Raw genomic sequence first — 17,846 nt, forward strand, 5'->3', positions numbered from 1 at the left:
CCTCCTTCCTTACCCCTGCAATCCTCCTTCTTTCTCATCCAAGTTGGGAGACTGGGTCAACGACTGGGAGAATATGTTTATGAACACCAGATTCTATATAGTTCATTGTTCCTGCTTTGGAGCCAGGAAGCTTACTCAGACTATTTATTCTGCTATAAAGGCTTACAAAGGTGCACTGATATTCTCAGTACCAGCAAGCTAAAGTTAGAGCAGAATTAATCAATATTTACTCTACCCACTACAGGCAGCGCACTGTACTAGGCATTTTGAGGACATAAAGAACAATATCGGTCGTACCTAGCTAACAGAACAGTTGTGTCTTGGGAAAAATTAAAGTTTGAACTTTGAATCCACAGGATTGATCATAAACCAGACCTCCCTTCTCTAGGTAAAGAGGTGGTATGATACCCATATGGAATGGGGCATAGGCAGTCAGACATAACTAACATGTTGGTGGGTTTTGCCGAATTTACTTCTTCTTGTTATAAGAAAGGGCTCTCTTGAGGAGGGGCAGGCAATTACTGGGAAAAGACAGGGATCTAAAGAAAAGCATCACTAATTGTTTAACATTAAGGTGTGTTTAAATTCCTGCTTTTATTAGCATTCTAGTTGGTTGATCTGTGAGGGTAGTAATAAAGTTATAGCTGCTACATGATGGGAACGTGGTAGTGAGAAGGCACTTTCCCCACAATAGGGTTGTCTCTACAATTCTGAGAGTCAGTTGGAGCCATGTAGGGGAACCAACTATTCTGCCAAAAGGGGTGCAAGTGGGGTGAGCAAGACAGCTCCTGCCAAAAAAGAGAGACCTTGGGGACAGAGCTAGCTAGGGTCGGTGCCATGACTGGACTACGCTAACTTTCTAGTCAGTTGATTTTCTAAAGGAAGATGAAGTATAGCTTCTAAGTGACTGTCACATGATTTCCAGCAGATAAAATATTGACAAAGTAAAAGCTGAGAAATAAAAATTTTCCCCGCTTACATCAAAAATTCACTAGTGCTATAATGGACAAGTGACTTTCCCTCTTGGTGGGCCAGTTTCCTTGACAATAGCTAGCACCTTTGTAAGGCCTAATGATAATAAATTGTTAACTTTAAATTATTTTATTTTATATATTAATTATTAATGGTTTAAAATATTAATTTTATTTTGATCATTAATAAATGTTCATTGATTAACTAATAGTAATAGATGCTTTTATTCCATTTCACAGTTTACAAAGTACTTTCCTCTCAAGAACACTGCTGAGATAGATACTGCAAGCATCATTCTTATTTTATTATTTATAATAATAATAATTTATAATTTATTACAATAATTTTCATCACTATTATTTTATAGATGAGGAAACAGATTCACTAAAGCTAACTGACCTGGCAAGGACCACACAGGTAGCAGTGGAAGCCAAGACTCAAAACCCAGTTTTATTGATTAGATGGTCCCTTGTGGAAGACGTTGTAGAAGAAAATTCAATCATCTCTAAGCTTCCTCTCAGTTATGTAGTATTCTAGGGTTATTTCACCTTTGTTTCTGTATTTCCTGAGCCTAGCACAAAGCAGGTGTTTAATATAATAAATGCTTGTTGGTTGCTAAATTATGATTTGATGATTACAAAACTAGTGCTTTCTCCACCAGGAAAAGCAGCATGGCACGGTGCATAGATTACTGCATTTAAGAGTCAGGTTGGCCTGGATTCAAATCCTGCCTCAGTCATTTAACTTTTCAGCCTCAATTCCTTAGTGGTGAAACAAGAGGGGGTGGACCCAGTGACCTCTGAGTTCCTTTCTATCTCTAGATTTGTGAACCTATGACCCAAGCCTTCCCCACTGGATAAGTTGCTATGAATCCCAAGGAAGATAAATGCTAGATACCAACCACAAAAGAGTGTTCATTTTTCAAACAGAAGGGGAGGGGATAACATAAAAAGAGTTTGTGCATATGGACTAATACCTTATGTTTCTCTAGACAATTCACTTTCTTCTTCCTCAAATATACACTCAGACTGAACTACCTTTTTTGGTCATTTAGTAGTAGAGGGGGAAAAAAGTTTGTGCTAGTCATTTTCACCAAGCATAACATCTGGTGGTGGAAATAGGGTGTGGAGGAAGAGGTAAAGGGTAGGAGGAATAAAAAAAAAGTCGATGTTCTGCTGAAACGCAGGTCCCTGGATGGACTCATCCAGCACAAACTTCTACAACTTTACTGATCTGTCTGCATGTCCTCTTAGGAGCTGATGGCACGGAGCCTTTTAGATGTTATTGTCGTAGATTGTTTTCTGGTGGCCATAGGACTGCTTCCTCTACAGGGTCACTGAGCAATGCTTTACCGAGCTCTTTTGAAGACCCCATGTGTGCATAGCACTGGGAGCTGACCAGGGCCACCTGGATTACCCCATCCTCTACACATCCACCCAACAATCATGGGCCACTCTACACACCACTGTGAGAAAAGGGTTACCTATTGCGAAGCAAGAGATGTTCTTTGCCTCCCCCTTCTTTCTTTCTCCTTCTCTTCCAGAAGCTAGAACACCCACCCAGGGAAAGAAACATAGAATAGTCAAGCTGGAATGGATCTTTAAAAAGTCCAACCCCATCATCTGACAGATGAGGAAACTGTAAGGACAGACCCTGAGTAAAAAGATTCTCTTAAGAAAAAGAAAGGAAGGAAAGGAGAGGAGGATGGTAGGAGGGAAGGAGGGAAAAAGGGAGGTAAGGGAAAGAGAGAAAGAAGAAAAGAAAGAAATTAAATGTAGACTATGTGCAGTCAAGATGTGTTGAGCTTTATTTGAACTGACCCATTTGGTTTCTACATATGACTGGGAAGGATTATAAGACATGCCCATTCTGTGGACCAGTTGATATTTCCTTCATCTCTCTAAGGGATGAAGGGGGCAGCTAGGTGGCCCAGTATATAGAGTGCTAGGCCTGGAGTCAGAAAGATTCATCTTGCTGAGTTCAAAGCTGCCCTGAGATACTTACTAGCTGTGTGATCCTAGGCAAGTCACTTAACTCTGTTTGCCTCAGTTTCCTCATCTGTAAAATGAGATGAAAAAGGAAATGGCAAACTACTCCAGGATCTCTGACAAGAAAACCTTAAATAGGGTCAGAAAGATTTGGACGTAACTGAAAAACGACCAAAAGGGATGAAGAATAGTAATAAGGAGAGGATCATAGCTGTTTCTCTGGGAACACAGGGGAAGCAGCGCTAGTCCAATAGATCCAATTACCATGTGTTGGTGCCCCCATTAGAATGTGAGCTCTTAGAAGGCAGGGACCATCTGTTTTTCTAGTACCACAGGGCTTTGTGCATAGTAAGCTCTTAAGAAATGCTTTCTTAGGGGCAGCTAGGTGGCACAGTGGATGGAGCACCGCCCCTGAAGTCAGGAAGAGCTGAGTTCAAATCTGGCCTTAGACCCAACACTTGACACTTACTAGCTGTGTAAGCCTGGGCAAGTCACTTAATCCCAACTGCCTAAAAATAAAAATAAAAAAATGCTTTCTTTAAAAATTATTCATCCATCAAATAGGGAGTGGTCTTTCCTTAAGAATACAGCTACAAGTGAAAATAGCTAGAATTTACATAGTGCTTTAAGGTCTGTAAAGCACTGTACATGTGTTATCTCTGGTGCTATCACAGATGAAGAAACTGAGGCTGAGAGAAATCAAGTGACTTGTCCAGGGCCACTCAATTTGTATATGTCTGAGATAAGATCGCTCAAAATCCAATGCTCTTATCCACTGATAGGTGCCTCATCAAGGATACATCACTTCTTCCTCTAATATAAACCCTCCAAAAAAAGTTTCAGGATTTGAGTCATAAACAGCAGGATAAGGGATGCTTTATGTGTCTTGGAGTGATCAGAGTGAGACAGGGAAGAACGATTGATCACAGACATAGAATGACAGATTTGGAGCTGGAAGGGACCTCAGAAATCATGAGTGTGATCCCTTCATTTTACAGATGAGGTAACAGTCTTGGAAGAGGTTAAGTGATTTTCCCAAGGTCAATACAGTTAGGAAGGAACAGAGGCCAAGAGAAGCACTGAGTTCTTTGATTCTGGGTCCAGAGCTGATTCCACTACACATGGCCTCTCCATCACTCAGTCATCCAATGGATTAGCTGAGAGATGTGTGGAGAATTATCACTCTTGGCTATTTATAGTCTGTATTAGAACCTCTGCCTCTCTGGAGAGGAAAAGGTTATCCAATGGAAAGGTGGGCTATAGAAATGCTAATTTCACAACTGAGTAACAGGGGAAAACAGCCAGTGACAGGACAGCTGGTGCCCAGGAACCAAGGACAGAGATGATGAGAAAAAAGGAAGCTGATTAAGGACTGATTTTATCTGGCTATAGGAGGGGCTACAATGGCCGACTTGAAAAGCATCAGCTAACCAAGAGGAAATTCCTCCAGGCCAAGCCAGTGATCCTAGGGGAAGAAGAGCTTTGCCACTTAAGAAAGAGAAGTCAGGCCCAGAGGAGGGAAACACTAGATCAGAATCCAGGCAATGTTGGGAGAAAGGAGTTTCAAACAGAAACCCTAGGGTTACAGCTAGAACCCAGCAGGCTCCCCTTGGTATTCACTCATCTCAGAGGTGTCTATCAAGAAGGGACAGTGTTCCCCAGACACAAGTGACAGCTTAGGGGCTGAAGCGGAGAGAAAACTATAAAATCCTCATCATTTTGGACTATAATGCAAAGAATTCCCTGACAAAGTAGTTCAGATACCCTTGCAGTCCACAGGTATGCACTGCTGATAACCCCCTATGGAGAAGAGGAAGGAGAGAAAATCCAAAACAGAAGGCTGAAGTCTTGAGGATAATGGCTAAGGAAGCCAAAGCTCTTCTGAGTCCTTCAGTGGTAGCAGCAGAAAAGGCAAATGTTAACCAAGCAGAAAACTTCTATTTGGGCATGGCTGGCCTGTTTCACCCCCAATTTGCTTTTAATGTGGAAGGGGAGCTTCCACATTGAAAAAGTATCCTTTTCAATTAAGCTCCATTAACTTTGCAAATGCAGCTTGAGTAGGGGTCCAGGAAGCAATGATTGTGCTGACTCTCTGGTTCAGGAAAAGAAAGAAAACTAGGTAGGAGGGAGAGAAAATCGATTTTTGTTCAATTAAAAAAAATGTTTAATATAATACTTTTTTTTAAAAAGGAAGAACACTGTCTGAGCTCCTAGAATACAGAAAGTTATTCCATAAAGGTCCTAGGGATTGTAGTATTTCATGTTTTCCTGTTAGGGAAACCTAGGATACAGGGATCTAGGCAGCCAGACTACACTTTCTGGGCCTTTAACTCATTCCATTAAGTCCTAATGCTCTTGTTGAAGTACTGACTACTTGCTCACTCACCCCAGGGGGGTAGAATGATTGACACCAAATCAATGTAAAGGAAAAATTTCATTTGATCTTAATTTTTTTTAAAGCCATAAAATACCAACCTACCTCCGGTACAACTGACCCCTCCCTCCTAACACCTACCCCACTTAGAATGTTTTCCTTCTTCAACTTCCCCCATAGGTCCCTTCAGAGTAAAAAAAAAAACCTCAGATTTTTGTTGTTCAATTGTTTCAGACTCTTCCTGACCCCATTCTGGGATCTTCTTGGCAGAGACACTGGAGCGGTTTGCCATTTCCTTCTCTAGCTAGTTTAACATATGAGGAAACTGAGGCAAACAGGGTTAAGTGATTCGCCCAGGGTCACACAGCCAGTAACTGTGTGAGGTCACATTTGAACTCAGGAAGATGAGTCTTTCTGACTCCAAGCCCAGTGCTCCATCCACTCTGCCACCTAGCTGCCTCGTAAAGCTCAGTTACCTCTTCCCATAAGAAGTCTTTTCCTATTAGCCTATCCCTAGAGGGTGTCCCAAAAATCTTACTGAAATTTTAAGTTTTAATAACTCAAACCTGCACTAAGAGTTTGGGGAGAGCCTTTATTTTGTTTTACTTATCTGTATTTTACCCCCACCCCTGTGAAATAGAAGCTGCTTGAGAACAGGGGCTGTTTCTTTATTATTATTTTTTTTTTGTCTTTGTATCTGCAGCAGCTAGAACAGTGCCTGCCATCTAAAAGGCCTTGAATAAATGCCTGTTGAATTGAATCAAAAACCTCATTAACTGATTTGGATCAGTAAATATTTCTCATCCAAATTCTACAAGACAGTAAAAATCAAATGCCTGGAACCTTTTCCATTGAGGGGCTAAGGTATACCACTGAAACAGGAACTGGTGACCAAAAATCCAGAATAGGGGTGAGCTCTGGAAATCAGAAGACAAGGGTTCTAGTCCTTAACATGTGACCTTGGAACAAGGTTGTACCATGGCCCCAAGACTCCATTTCTCCATCTGTCAAAAAGGAATTAATGGCTGGCTTCCAGCAAGCTCATGGGACACTGCGGATGAATGACCATGGCTCTCAAGCACTTTCAGTTCCTCGGAAAAGAGGCACAAGATAAGTCCCACATACTATTATTATCCGCAGGAGGAATGCCAAGTGGAGAGCTAGCTGTGAGACTCACCCCCACCTCCCCCCAACCCTTCATCCTCCACTCTCTGGAAAAGAGATCAGGAATGTAAATGAAGGAAAGCCTTTAGCAAAGTGTCGTTTCTGGCCAATCACAACAACTCTCGTGGGAATTAGTTTTAATTAACCGGCATATGCTTTGAGCAGGTTTTGAGGAAATTGGTCATACAACATTTATGAAAACACTTGCTGTTTCATTGAGAACACAGAGGAGAATGTGAAAGAAATGCCAGGAACAGGTCAGAAACTCAGTCGGGTCACTTTCCATTTCTCTCTTTCTCCTAACCAGTCAGCTAAGGGGCTCTTTCCAAATCACAAAGATCATGATTTTTAAACCTGATAACAGTGTTTGAAATTGCTCAGGAAAGCACTGGGTAAAGGAGGGCTAGAAGCTGTCTGTGGCTATTAAAATGCAAGATAGTAGTGAAAAAGGAGAGGTGGTTAGGTGGTATAGTGGAGAGAGTACCAGGCCTGTAGTCAGGAAGATCTGAGTTCAAATCTGGCCTCAGATACTTACTAAGCTGTGTGACCCCGAGCAAGTCACTTAACCCCTACTTGCTTCAGTTCCTCGTCTATAGAATGGGGACACACTGGAAAAGGAAATGACAAACTACTCCAGTATCTTTGCTGAGAAAATCCCATGGACTAGAGTCAGACAGGACTGAACAACAAGAAGAAATGAAAAAGGAGACAAAACTCTACTACTGAGAGACTTTATGCAAGTCATTTCCCCTCTGGGCCTCATTTTCCTCAACTGTCAAAATGAGTTGGTGGGATTAAATGATCTTTACAGTACTAAAATTCTCTCTCTCCAACCACATGGCCACCATGCTAGTTTGGGCCCCTACCACCTGTCTCCTAATTGACCCTCTGCCTCCAGTCCATCTTCTCCACAAAATCCAAATTCATATTCCTCAAGCACAGGTCTGACTATGTTTTTCTCCTGCCCAAGAAGTTTCCGTAGGTCCTAATTGCGTCTAGGATTAAATACAAACTTAACTGACTGGCATGTAAACCCCTTCCTGACTGATATCACATTATTAATCTGGTCTCCTTGCTGTTTCTACATACATAATATTCCATATCCACTTCGAACTTCTTCTCACCCATGCTCTCCATCCTCACCTAAGTCTCTTAGAATCTCTATCACCCTTCAAGGCCCTGCGTCCATGTCACCTCCAACAAGAAGCTTTCCTCAGTTCCACCAGGCCTCAGGGACTCTTCACCTGCCCCCAAATTATTTTTATATACTTTGTTTATCTATGTATGTGTTCATTTTCCCCCAATGGAATATAAGCTTCTTGAGGACAGACGCATAGAAGCTGCTTAATAAGTACTTTTTGAATTGAATAATCCTACACAAATTCCATTGAAAGATCTTGTGACACAATCTAAGAAAAAACAGAGCTAAAAGAAAACCTCACCGGTGACCACAAAAAAATGTTCAGTATGACTCATCGGCTAAGAAATTTGCAACCCAAAACAGAGGTATAACTTAAGAGAGTGTTGTTATTCAGTCATTTTCTGCCAGGTCCCCCTCTTCGTGCTCCGTTTTGGGGTTTTCTTGGCTGAGATACTGTAGTGGTTTACCATTTCCTTCTCCAGCGTATTTTACAAATGAGGAAACTGAGGTAAACAGAGTTAAATAACTTGCCCAGTATCCCACAGTTAGGAAGTGTCTAAGGTCGGATTTGAACTCAGGTTTTCCTGACTCCAGGCCTGGCACTCTACCCACTACACCACTTAGCTGCCCTTAAGAGAGTAACTGGAACTCATGTTCAGATCTCTGCTACCTAAACCTGTCCCCTTGCCCAGAATCCTGGAACCTTGAGTTACAGAACCCAACCACAGACAAAGTACCACGTCTCCAGAAAGCCCTCTCCTCCCAATTAAATAAAAATTGCAAAGTGGGATTGATGATACTGACTGGGAACAAGGATCTTGAAGGTTCCTTCTAGACCTAAAATTCTATGACATGCCAGTGACAAAAAGAGGGTAGAAGTGAGCTGGGATGGTCTGCATCCCATCTCCCCCAGTCATCCCACTAACTCTTGGTTTCTATCTAACTTCAGTTCACTGTGGTATGGGAATTGTTCATTTCTCTCCTCTCTGTTTCCTTTTCTCCACTTGGCAAAATGCCTTTTGGAAGCAGTAATGAGGAATAACTCTGTTTAGCCTGCAGAAGAGACAACCTGAAGACGTTGGGGCAGGAGGAATGATAGCCGTCTTTAGGTATTTGAAAGTCATGGAAGAGAGATGAGACATGTTCTGTTAAGCCCCAGAGGGAATAACTAGGGCCAATGCATACAAGGAAGGATATTTTTCCCTCAGCTTAGAGGGGGAGAAAAAGACACCTTAGAAATCAAAGCTGTCTCACAAGTAGAATGGGCTGCTTTGGTCAGCTGGTGGCCTTTAAGTCAAAACTGGGGGATCACTGCTCCAGAGCTAGAAAGAGGATTTAGAAGCCCCTTAGTCCAACTCTTCATTAAACAGATGAGTAAAGAGGTCCAGAGTTAAGTGACTTGCCCAAGGTCACACAGCGAGATGTGGAAGATGGCATTCCTTCTCAATTAAGGGAGGAACTAGATGATCCTAAATCCTTTCCAACTTAAGAGATTTGACACTGAATAACTTAGGAGGATTGAAGAGTCCTTAGCCTTAGCCCCAATCCAAAACATAACCTTCATTCTCTTACCCATAAGCTAGCTTACAAGAAAGATTCTCCAAGAGTCTACAAGCCCCCAAGCTAAAGGGTCTTTTTAAATATTTTGTAATTTAGATTAAAAAAATCAGTGATATCAAGCCCAATGCCAGTTTTATGTACCAAAAATAATCAAAAGGTGTTTCACCATATAGATTACTCCCTAGTTCTGAGACGTCTTCTCTATCATTTATATAGTGCTTTAAAGTGATTCACCAATTTTTTTGAGCCTCACAATAATCCCATATCACCAGTACGATGTGTACTATTATCCTCCCCAGAGGGGTAAACTAAGGCCCAGATGCAAAAATATTAAATGGCTTATCCACATGCATACATCTGCTAGGTAGGAGAAAGAGTATTTGAACCCAGATTTTTCTGACTCCAAGAATACTACTTTTTTATAGGGCATTCTAAGAAGTGGAACTGGTTCTTTCTTGAGAAGCAAAGCTGCCTTAAGGACACCATATCCACAAAACTTCCCCTGAAAGCCTTCACTTACAGTACCTCTCCCTTACAAACCACATTTTTGCAGAGGGAAAACTGTTATTATTGGCTAGGCATGGACCTCCCCACTTGAGCCACTCTCTCACATTTCCCTCTTTTCCACCTGAGTAGTGGGTATATATCCAACAAATTGGACAGTACTGGGGTGTAGGAGTGATCCATTCCAGCCCAACCTACCAGCCACTAAAACTCTCACCAAGTAAAATGGCCCTAAGACTCACTCACCTGATAGGAGATGCCATCCTTCCGGGTATTCAGCCCAATCTCATCCATAGAAGGGGTGCCCATCATCACCTCAGTCATGTCAGCTGATCTCAGATAATCAGGGCTGCCAAGAGATAAGAGATCCAAAATTAAGTGAAAGTGATTGTTCCCACTCTTCAGGCCATACTGTTCTATCACAAAAGCTGTCTGGAAGTAGGATGAGAGGTCAAAGGATCATGGATTGAGGCATCATGATACAGAGATAGGGAAGTAGACTAGGAGTCAGGAAGATGAGTTCAAATCATGAAGACATTTACAAGCTGTGGGTTCCTGGGCAAGGCACTTCTCTGTGCCTCAGTTTCCCCATATGTTAAATGAGGGAGTTGGACTTGACGTCTTCTAGAGGCAGATAGGTGGCACAGTGGGTAGACTGCTGGGCCTGGAATCAAGAAAACCTGGACAGTGACACTAGCTGGGTGACTCTGGGCAAGTCACTTAATCTCTGCCTCAGTTTCCTCAAATGTAAAATGATGATAATAACTCCATCAACTTCCCAATATTGTTGCAAGGATCAAATGACATAATAATTATAAAGTGCTTAGGACAATATCTAGTACCTGGTAGGGGCCTAAGGCTTGTTTCCTCTTTCTTTCTATGGTTCCTTTTAGCTCTAGATTTAGGATTTATAGATCAAAGGACCCTGCAAGTCCCACTTCTTCATCGGAACAAAATCTCAAAGAGGTTAAGTGACTTAACTAAATTTACCTCAATTCAATAAGTGCTAAGTCTTGACTATAAATCCAACAGCACTCTCCACTTGAGTTCTGATGATCACAAAACTTTTGGGGAGATGGAGGGGAGGAAAGGGGAATGTTTAAGCCCTTGAATAGCTGATCTATCTCTTGGTCATTGGCCACTGGTGGGTTTGATAAAAGAGATTTAAAAACAAATTCCCTTTTTCCCCTTCCTGAATGCACTGAATTTTTACAAGTAATTGCAGAATCTCAGATCATAAGATTTAGAAATATAAGAGATCTTAAAAGTCATCTAGTCCAACCCCTCCCATTTACCAACGAAGAAAGCGAGGCCAGAGAGAGGAAATAATTTATTAAAAGTCACAGAGGTAGTAAGTAACAGAGCAAAGGACTCAAATCAGAGACTTCTGACTCCAAATTCATTTGTTCCCCCCACTGGACTATCTATATCATTGTTCCCAGTCTGGTTCTTTTATATCTTAGGAATTGAGAACACCAGGAGTTATTTCATCTCTTTCTAAACCATATCAACTAAATTGCTTTCTTCTGATGTTTTCGCTGTTATTGACAATGGTGGGGATGATGACAAAAGTACAAAACTGTCATTTTATAAAAAGATTCATCAGAAAGAATAATTGTCTATACCTCCCTCCCAGATGTGTAGAGATAAATTCCAGATATGGAGGCTTTCAGAATTCCTTCATAAGCCCTGATGACTTTAAAGTGAAGCATGTCCTAGCTATACCCTGGGTGGGTCTGTACCTCCTCCCACTTCACATTCGTCAATGTCCCCTTTTCCAACCCCAAATACAGCCATGGCCAGCTCAATCCTAGTAAGGCACCAAGTATATTCAGAGCCTTAATGACTGCCTGGCTCTGCCTGAACAAGGCATTTCCAAAAGGACAAAGCAGCCAAAGAAGCATTTCTATACCCCACCCACCCAGTGTGCACTTGGTACACACAGGGTAGTCAAGGGCATAGGACTTTGGGACACAATGTGTATTCCCACACATCATGGTGATCATGCCTTCCATACATGCCTCAGCACCTTCTCTCATCTTCACTATCTCACACATGCACACACAAAACAACACTAAATACATGGGAGGCAGAGCCTGAAAGGAAACAAAAGCTGTCTCCTTCTTGCCATAGCTACCAAGGTGTGGGCATATTTTTCCAGAAATTAATACTTCTCTCCAATGAAAATGAGGTAGGTTAGTCAACACTGGCTTGACAGCCTACCTGGATGCTCATTAGTTGAAGTCGGTGAAGGCAGCTGGGTAAGTTTGAGGTGAGGAGTAGGAGATGGGGCCTGAGGAGCCCATCAGTTATTAGTCCCCTGAGTCCAGCAGCCAGCGCCCCTCTTAAAGGGACACTGGCTTCCCCAGGGGCATCAAGTTCATCAATTCTCTCTTTAGAGAGAGTTGGGATGGGGACCCAGGGAGGAGCAGGTAGCATTCAGCCATCCTGACCCCTTGCTTGCCCCAAGTCCAAGGCCCTTCCCCGGGGACCCCTCCCAGTAAGCTGACCCTCAACTCGGTGAGTGGGGATGGAGGTGGAAGGAGAAGATCTGGAGCTGCCCTATATTTGCAGCCCTATGGCTGGGGCCTTTCAGTCCTCCTCGCTGGGATCTGGGGCTACAGCTGTGAAGAGTGGAGAGGAAAAAGCTGCAAACTTTCCAGCTCTATCTCAGCTTAGAAGCTTCAGGCTAGCTGCAAACTGGCCACCTTCATCCTGCTGGCTCGGTACATGCAAGTCTCCCTTGCCAGGAAACAAACACCCTGGGTTGGGGCCCAGGTTTCCTCTAGAAGCTTCTATTTCTCACACGTGGGAACAGGTTTTGCAGGCACCAAGCTCACTCTCCTAGGCACCCCCTCCCCAGCCCAGGGGAGATGCTAAGTGTTTGCTCGAATCCTTCCCCTCCAGCAGGAAGGAAGCAAGCTCGAGCCCCTGCAGGAGGTCGACTCTGAGGCCCGGCTCTGCAAACCACACGGCTCCTCCTCCTCCCCTCGCAATCTCCACAGTCCCTCCACGGGTGAAGCCCCAGACCTTCAGGGATCTTCACACGCTCCCCCATCAGTCTAGTCCCCTGCCCCTGGGCGTCTCAACAGACTCCCCACAATTCAGCGCCACAGCCCATAGGGATTTCAACACACACACCCATCAGTACAGCCCCTAAGGACCTCCAAACACGCCCTTATCATCAGGACAGCCCCTCCCCTCCTTCCACTTCCCCCAGCATCTCCCCAACCCTTGAATCCATCCCAGGTTGCTGGTTTGTGTTCTCCTGGCTCCTCTTTCTTGCTGCTGGGACTTATCAGCTGCTCTCCCCCTCCCCAGTCAAGTCCAGTGGTTTTCAAAGGCATTTCTCTTTGAAAGGGGGAGAAGGGAAGCAGTGGGATCAAAAGGACGCAGCGTCCCTCGCAGGGAGTGCGGGAACAAGGCGCGCTCACACACGCACACACATATTGTACCACCACTATCACCACTATCACTACCACCACCCCGCCCCCCTCCAGCCCGTCCATAGGGGGCTCTCTTCTCTTCCAACACCTAGTACACAGTAGCCGTCACGGCACCCTCTCAAGCCCATCTCCAGCACTCTACGTCAAGACTTGCATGCAAACCAAAGAAAAAGCCGGGGGGGGGGGGTGAGAAAAGGGAGAGAGAGGGGGAGAGGAGAAAAGAAGAGAGGAAGAAGGGGAAAGAAGACAGTGTCTATGTTCCCCAAATCAAGCAGCACCCACGAGGCTCTAATATCAATCCTCATTTGAGGAGGGGGCATTTGGAGCACAGGGCGGAGTAGGGAGGATATCGGTCACTGTGGCTACACCCTCTTCCCCATTAGCACCCCCAGCCATCAATCACTTATGCAAAGCTTCCAAGTTCACTGTCTTTGTCTGGATTCTCCCAATACCTTCTTAAGCCTCTGACACCCTCCACCTCCGTTCCCCTTAGGTGCGACTCCGGCATTTAACCGAATGATCGCTTGGAAAGGAGAGCTGCCCCTCCTCATTAAGTCACAGTTGTCAGTAGTCACGGTACCCTAAAGGTATGGAACCAGGGAGGAGATGACGGGAGCCGCTGGCTAGACCCCACCATACGACAGACGCCAAGGGTAAAGAATGAATACTCACCAGTGTATGGGGAAATATACAGACATGAAGTCCTAAGAGAGACTGACCCACGCCCTCGGATATTTTAAAAAACGGTCCCCGGGCCAGAGGAAAGAGGGCACTGCAGTGTCCCAGAGCCCAGCAGTTTTCTCGAGCTTTTAGGGGCAATGGAGGGATTCACCGTCCCGGGACACCCCCTTCGTAGGGCAAGATCTCAGACGCACTAGCTCCCACCGCTCTCAACTACCACCCAGAGCAAAGGCTAGCAAGCAGACGTGCGGATTCTCTTCCCAATGAGCTCTCAGACCCACAAAGAGCCTGGGAAGCCCTATTTATAGGAGTTGGGGGGGCGGGCCTTGGGCCCCAGAGGCCCCGCCTTCCCTCCCCCCACAACTGGAATAACGTCACCAAAATCATGAATGGTTTCGTAGCTGCGAGCTAGTGCCTGCGGCTCCGCTCGGCTCCACAGAGGGGCCCTGGTTTGCTGCAGCTCCCCCTTTCCCTCCCTCCTTGTTCCCCCCCTACCCCTTCCCGCGCACGCACTCACAAACACACACACACACACACACACACACACACACACACACACACACACTCACGCACACATTGACCCCTCCTCCCTGCACATCGCTGGCTGATTCTGCGGGTGTTAAGTCCCCCTATCACAAATCAAATCAGTTCCATTCCTCCCCGCATCCAAAGTAAGCTGTCCCCTTTGGTTCCTGGAGAGGGGGTGGGAGATCTCTGAACGTAAGAAGGAGAAAAGGGGTGGAATGGGGAGGGGGGGGAGTGCGAAGACTGTACGTGAGTGGAATTCTTGTCCTTTGGTACATATGGACAAGCATTTCAATGCAAATGAGCCGTGCTTTAAAAGAAGAGCCCTCCCATTTCTACACCCTTCTCACTCCCAACTCAGCATCCATTCATTGAAGCTACGCCCCCTCTCCTCCCCTCTTTCTCCTTCCCCCTCCAGCCCGGTAGCCGGCATCTGCACCAGCGCCTTCGCCAAGCCTATTGCTGCCCACCCACATTCCGCACCCAAGATCTGGGCACTAGACAGAGTCCAGGCAGTCCCTAAGAGTAGCCCTCTTTGGAAGCCTCCTTTGGGCCCGAGTCCCTTCTAACCCGCGCCTTCCCCCGCCCGCCAGCCTCCCAAACACGGAGCTGCTCCATTCTATTTTGGGAGAGCGACCCTGGCTATGAGCCCTGAGCCGAGTAGAAAATAATCTGTGGGAGAGGGACTTGAAGTTGTGTGATTTCCGAAGGGGTCGGTTTGAGTCCCTGTTGTTCGCGAAGGGTCTCACTCAAATGTATTGACTAGATATCCATGCATATATCCATGCCTGCATGAATGCCTACATGCAGATATTTGCGTATAAATACATATGTGTATCGCACACATACATATATGTATATATGTATATGTATGTGTGCCAGAAAGGATGTAGTCTCATCCTGGGTTTTTTCCAGGAGACATATACATACACACATTCCTCGGCAACGAGTGGGGGAGGGAGGCAAAGAGGCAAGCAGGGTGGGGACACGCCACCCCACAGCCCTAGCTCCCAGACCAAGCTCAGAGGAAGTCTGGTTTTAGACCGGAGAAACAAAGAACTGACAATTCCTCTTAATCTCCCTCCTCCGTTTGGGGCCTTGGAACAGCCACGGCGGTCTTGTTTGGACACTGTCCTTGTGCACACCCCACCCCCCTCCCTTACTCCCTCCCCCAACAGCCAGTCTGGGAGCCAGGGGCCCTGGGTTGAGGTGGCTTGAGAAGGATGCTTCTTTGCTTTCTTTATCTGAATGGGAGTTGTTCCACCTGGAAAAAAAAAAAAGGAGAGTAATACATCTTTCCCTGAAAAGATGGGGGCGAAAGCAATAGAATGAAGGGGAAAGACACACCTGTTTTCAAGTCAGCCTCTATGAAAGGCAGTGAGTGTACATAAAACACGTACGTATGCATACCTTAGGCAAACTGGGTAAAAGGAAGACTGAGTGAGGAATGTATTGTATATGACAGGAATCTGTGCACAGAATCTTCTTTGCTTCTTTATATTAAATAATAATAATGAAAAGACCACCCTCTATCTCCCTTTACTTACAGTTCTTTCACTCATCCTCCTTCAACCAATGGTTTAAAAGAGGAAGAGAGGGAGAAGGGAGGGAAAAAAAAGTCCCCCATGGAGATACATACAAATAGCTCGGTAAGGGGCAACTTTTCTATGGACTAACTTGATACTCATAGTGTGTCGCCGTAACAGCAAACAAAGGAAAAATGTTTGGACGTGTGTGTTTTGTTTTGTTTTGTTTTGTTCTGTTTTTTTGCAGAGGGGGTGGGGAAACTGCCTGAAGTTGCTGGCTGGGGTGAGCGATGTTGTAATCTATTTAGCTAAATGAGAATGCAAACTACAGAGAAGTCTGTGATCTATGATCTTTACCAAGGAGGGGAGAGAAAATTCCCTGGCAAGGGGTAATGGAGTGTTTAAAGGCAGAGAGCAGATTCTGGAGACTGAGGTTGAGGAGGGCATGGCGATAACCAGTTTCTTTCTCCCTTCCCTTCCAGATATATAACTCACAGACTCACAGCCATTCACTGAAAGCCCTCCTAGAGGAAAAGGATTACAAAAGCAACACTTTGCTTTGTCTATGTCATCTGCCTTTTGGCAACTTTCAAACTTTAGAGAAAAATTAGATCAACGTCCCTGTTCAGTTTAGAAGTACTCTGGTAAGCAGAGAAATATGTTGAGGGATTTAATATGGCCAGTGGCTTTCTCTAAGGGTAAGGCCATCAAGTCCTGAATTTTTCCCTGTTCCCCCCAATTTCCTGTAGAAAAATGTTGGGATCTGGGGGCAGCTAGGTGGCACAGTGGATAGAGTGCTGGCCTTGGAGTCAGGAGTGATGGGGGCTTGTGTTTGAGTGCTTGTACTTGGACCCCAATTTCTCCCTAGCCTCAGAAACACTGTCCCTGAGAGTTTCTCCCCAGCCCAAGGACACTGTGCTTAGCAATTACTCATGAGTGGGCCCCAGCAAAACCCTTATCTCTCTCCCTGGTGCAGTTCCAAACAGCACCTGAAGGATTTATTAGTTTAAACTGGCTTTGTACTGGGTCATAAAGACATTCTTACCCACTACTATACTATCCTACCGCCCTACCTCATTATCTACATCCTGGGCTCCTCATTAACTGTATCCTAGACTTAAGACACATGTATACTCCCTACATCTATCTTGTCAAACAAGACATTGATTGGTGGCAGACTGGACAACTCTCAGTTACCCTGAACTCTAGCTGACTTAGTGACTTAGCAGGCCTAAAACCACACCTCCATGTGGCCCCCCCTTTTGGGCTTTTCCTAATGAACTCTAGGTAAAATGCCTGCACAGTAGGTACAAGAAGTACATGTTCTTTTAAGAACTGACCATTCCTTAACCACTCCCTAATCCCACCCTGAATCCCCTAGTTAGCATATTTGGCACATGTTTTATTGTATTTTATGCTATATAAACTTTAACTGTACCTCTCTAAGGTTGCAGGATCCTTTAAGAATCCTTGCCCACTGAAAAGCATAACAATAAACTTTGCCACCTTGACTTAAAGAATGCTTGAGTCAGTGAATTCATTCCAGACGACCCATCCTGTAATCTGGTCTTTGAGGGGTCACAACCTCTCAGCCTCTCAGCTGGCAACAAGGAGGACCTGAGTCCATATCTGGCCTCAGACACATAACACTCACTAACTGTGTGACTTTGGGCAAGTCACTTAACCCCAATTACCTCATTAAAAAAAATGTTGCGATCTGATGGAGATTTCCCCAGGATACAACCTAATTTTCCATCCTAGGGATTCAATTCAGTTCAATAAATATTTATTAAGCACTTGACTTTGTGCAAGGCACTGCACTAATTATTGAGGATATGCAGTTGCAAAACAAGCCAGTCCTTGCCTTCAAGGAACTTATATTCTAATAGGGAAGATGTAAATGTACACCAATAATAATACAAATAAGTGCATGATAAATTCAAAGGAGAAATACAAAGAACTCTT

At 44.6% G+C, this 17,846-nt stretch overlaps 1 protein-coding gene across 2 annotated transcripts in view; it reads right to left on the minus strand.

Moving 5' to 3' along the window:
- LBH (LBH regulator of Wnt signaling pathway) overlaps positions 1-14,119 on the minus strand; it is a 31,044-nt gene extending 16,925 nt beyond the window's left edge. Inside the window, exons 1-2 of one of the 2 annotated variants that reach the window (XM_020983751.2) lie at positions 13,822-14,119; positions 9,950-10,052 (exon numbers count right to left, since the gene is read on the minus strand). In XM_020983751.2, the coding sequence (XP_020839410.1) occupies positions 9,950-10,052; positions 13,822-13,847 (129 nt within the window). In that variant the 5' untranslated portion in view covers positions 13,848-14,119. Of the gene's footprint in view, positions 1-9,949; positions 10,053-11,926; positions 12,165-13,821 lie in introns of those variants that run through there. The other variant, XM_078149780.1, reaches the window with a different exon arrangement.
- Positions 14,120-17,846: the final 3,727 nt, after the last annotated feature.

This window comes from Phascolarctos cinereus, unplaced genomic scaffold, assembly GCF_003287225.1.
Source record: "Phascolarctos cinereus isolate Bilbo 61053 unplaced genomic scaffold, phaCin_HiC Scaffold_2;HRSCAF=192, whole genome shotgun sequence".
NCBI classification, from domain to species: Eukaryota; Metazoa; Chordata; class Mammalia; order Diprotodontia; family Phascolarctidae; genus Phascolarctos; species Phascolarctos cinereus.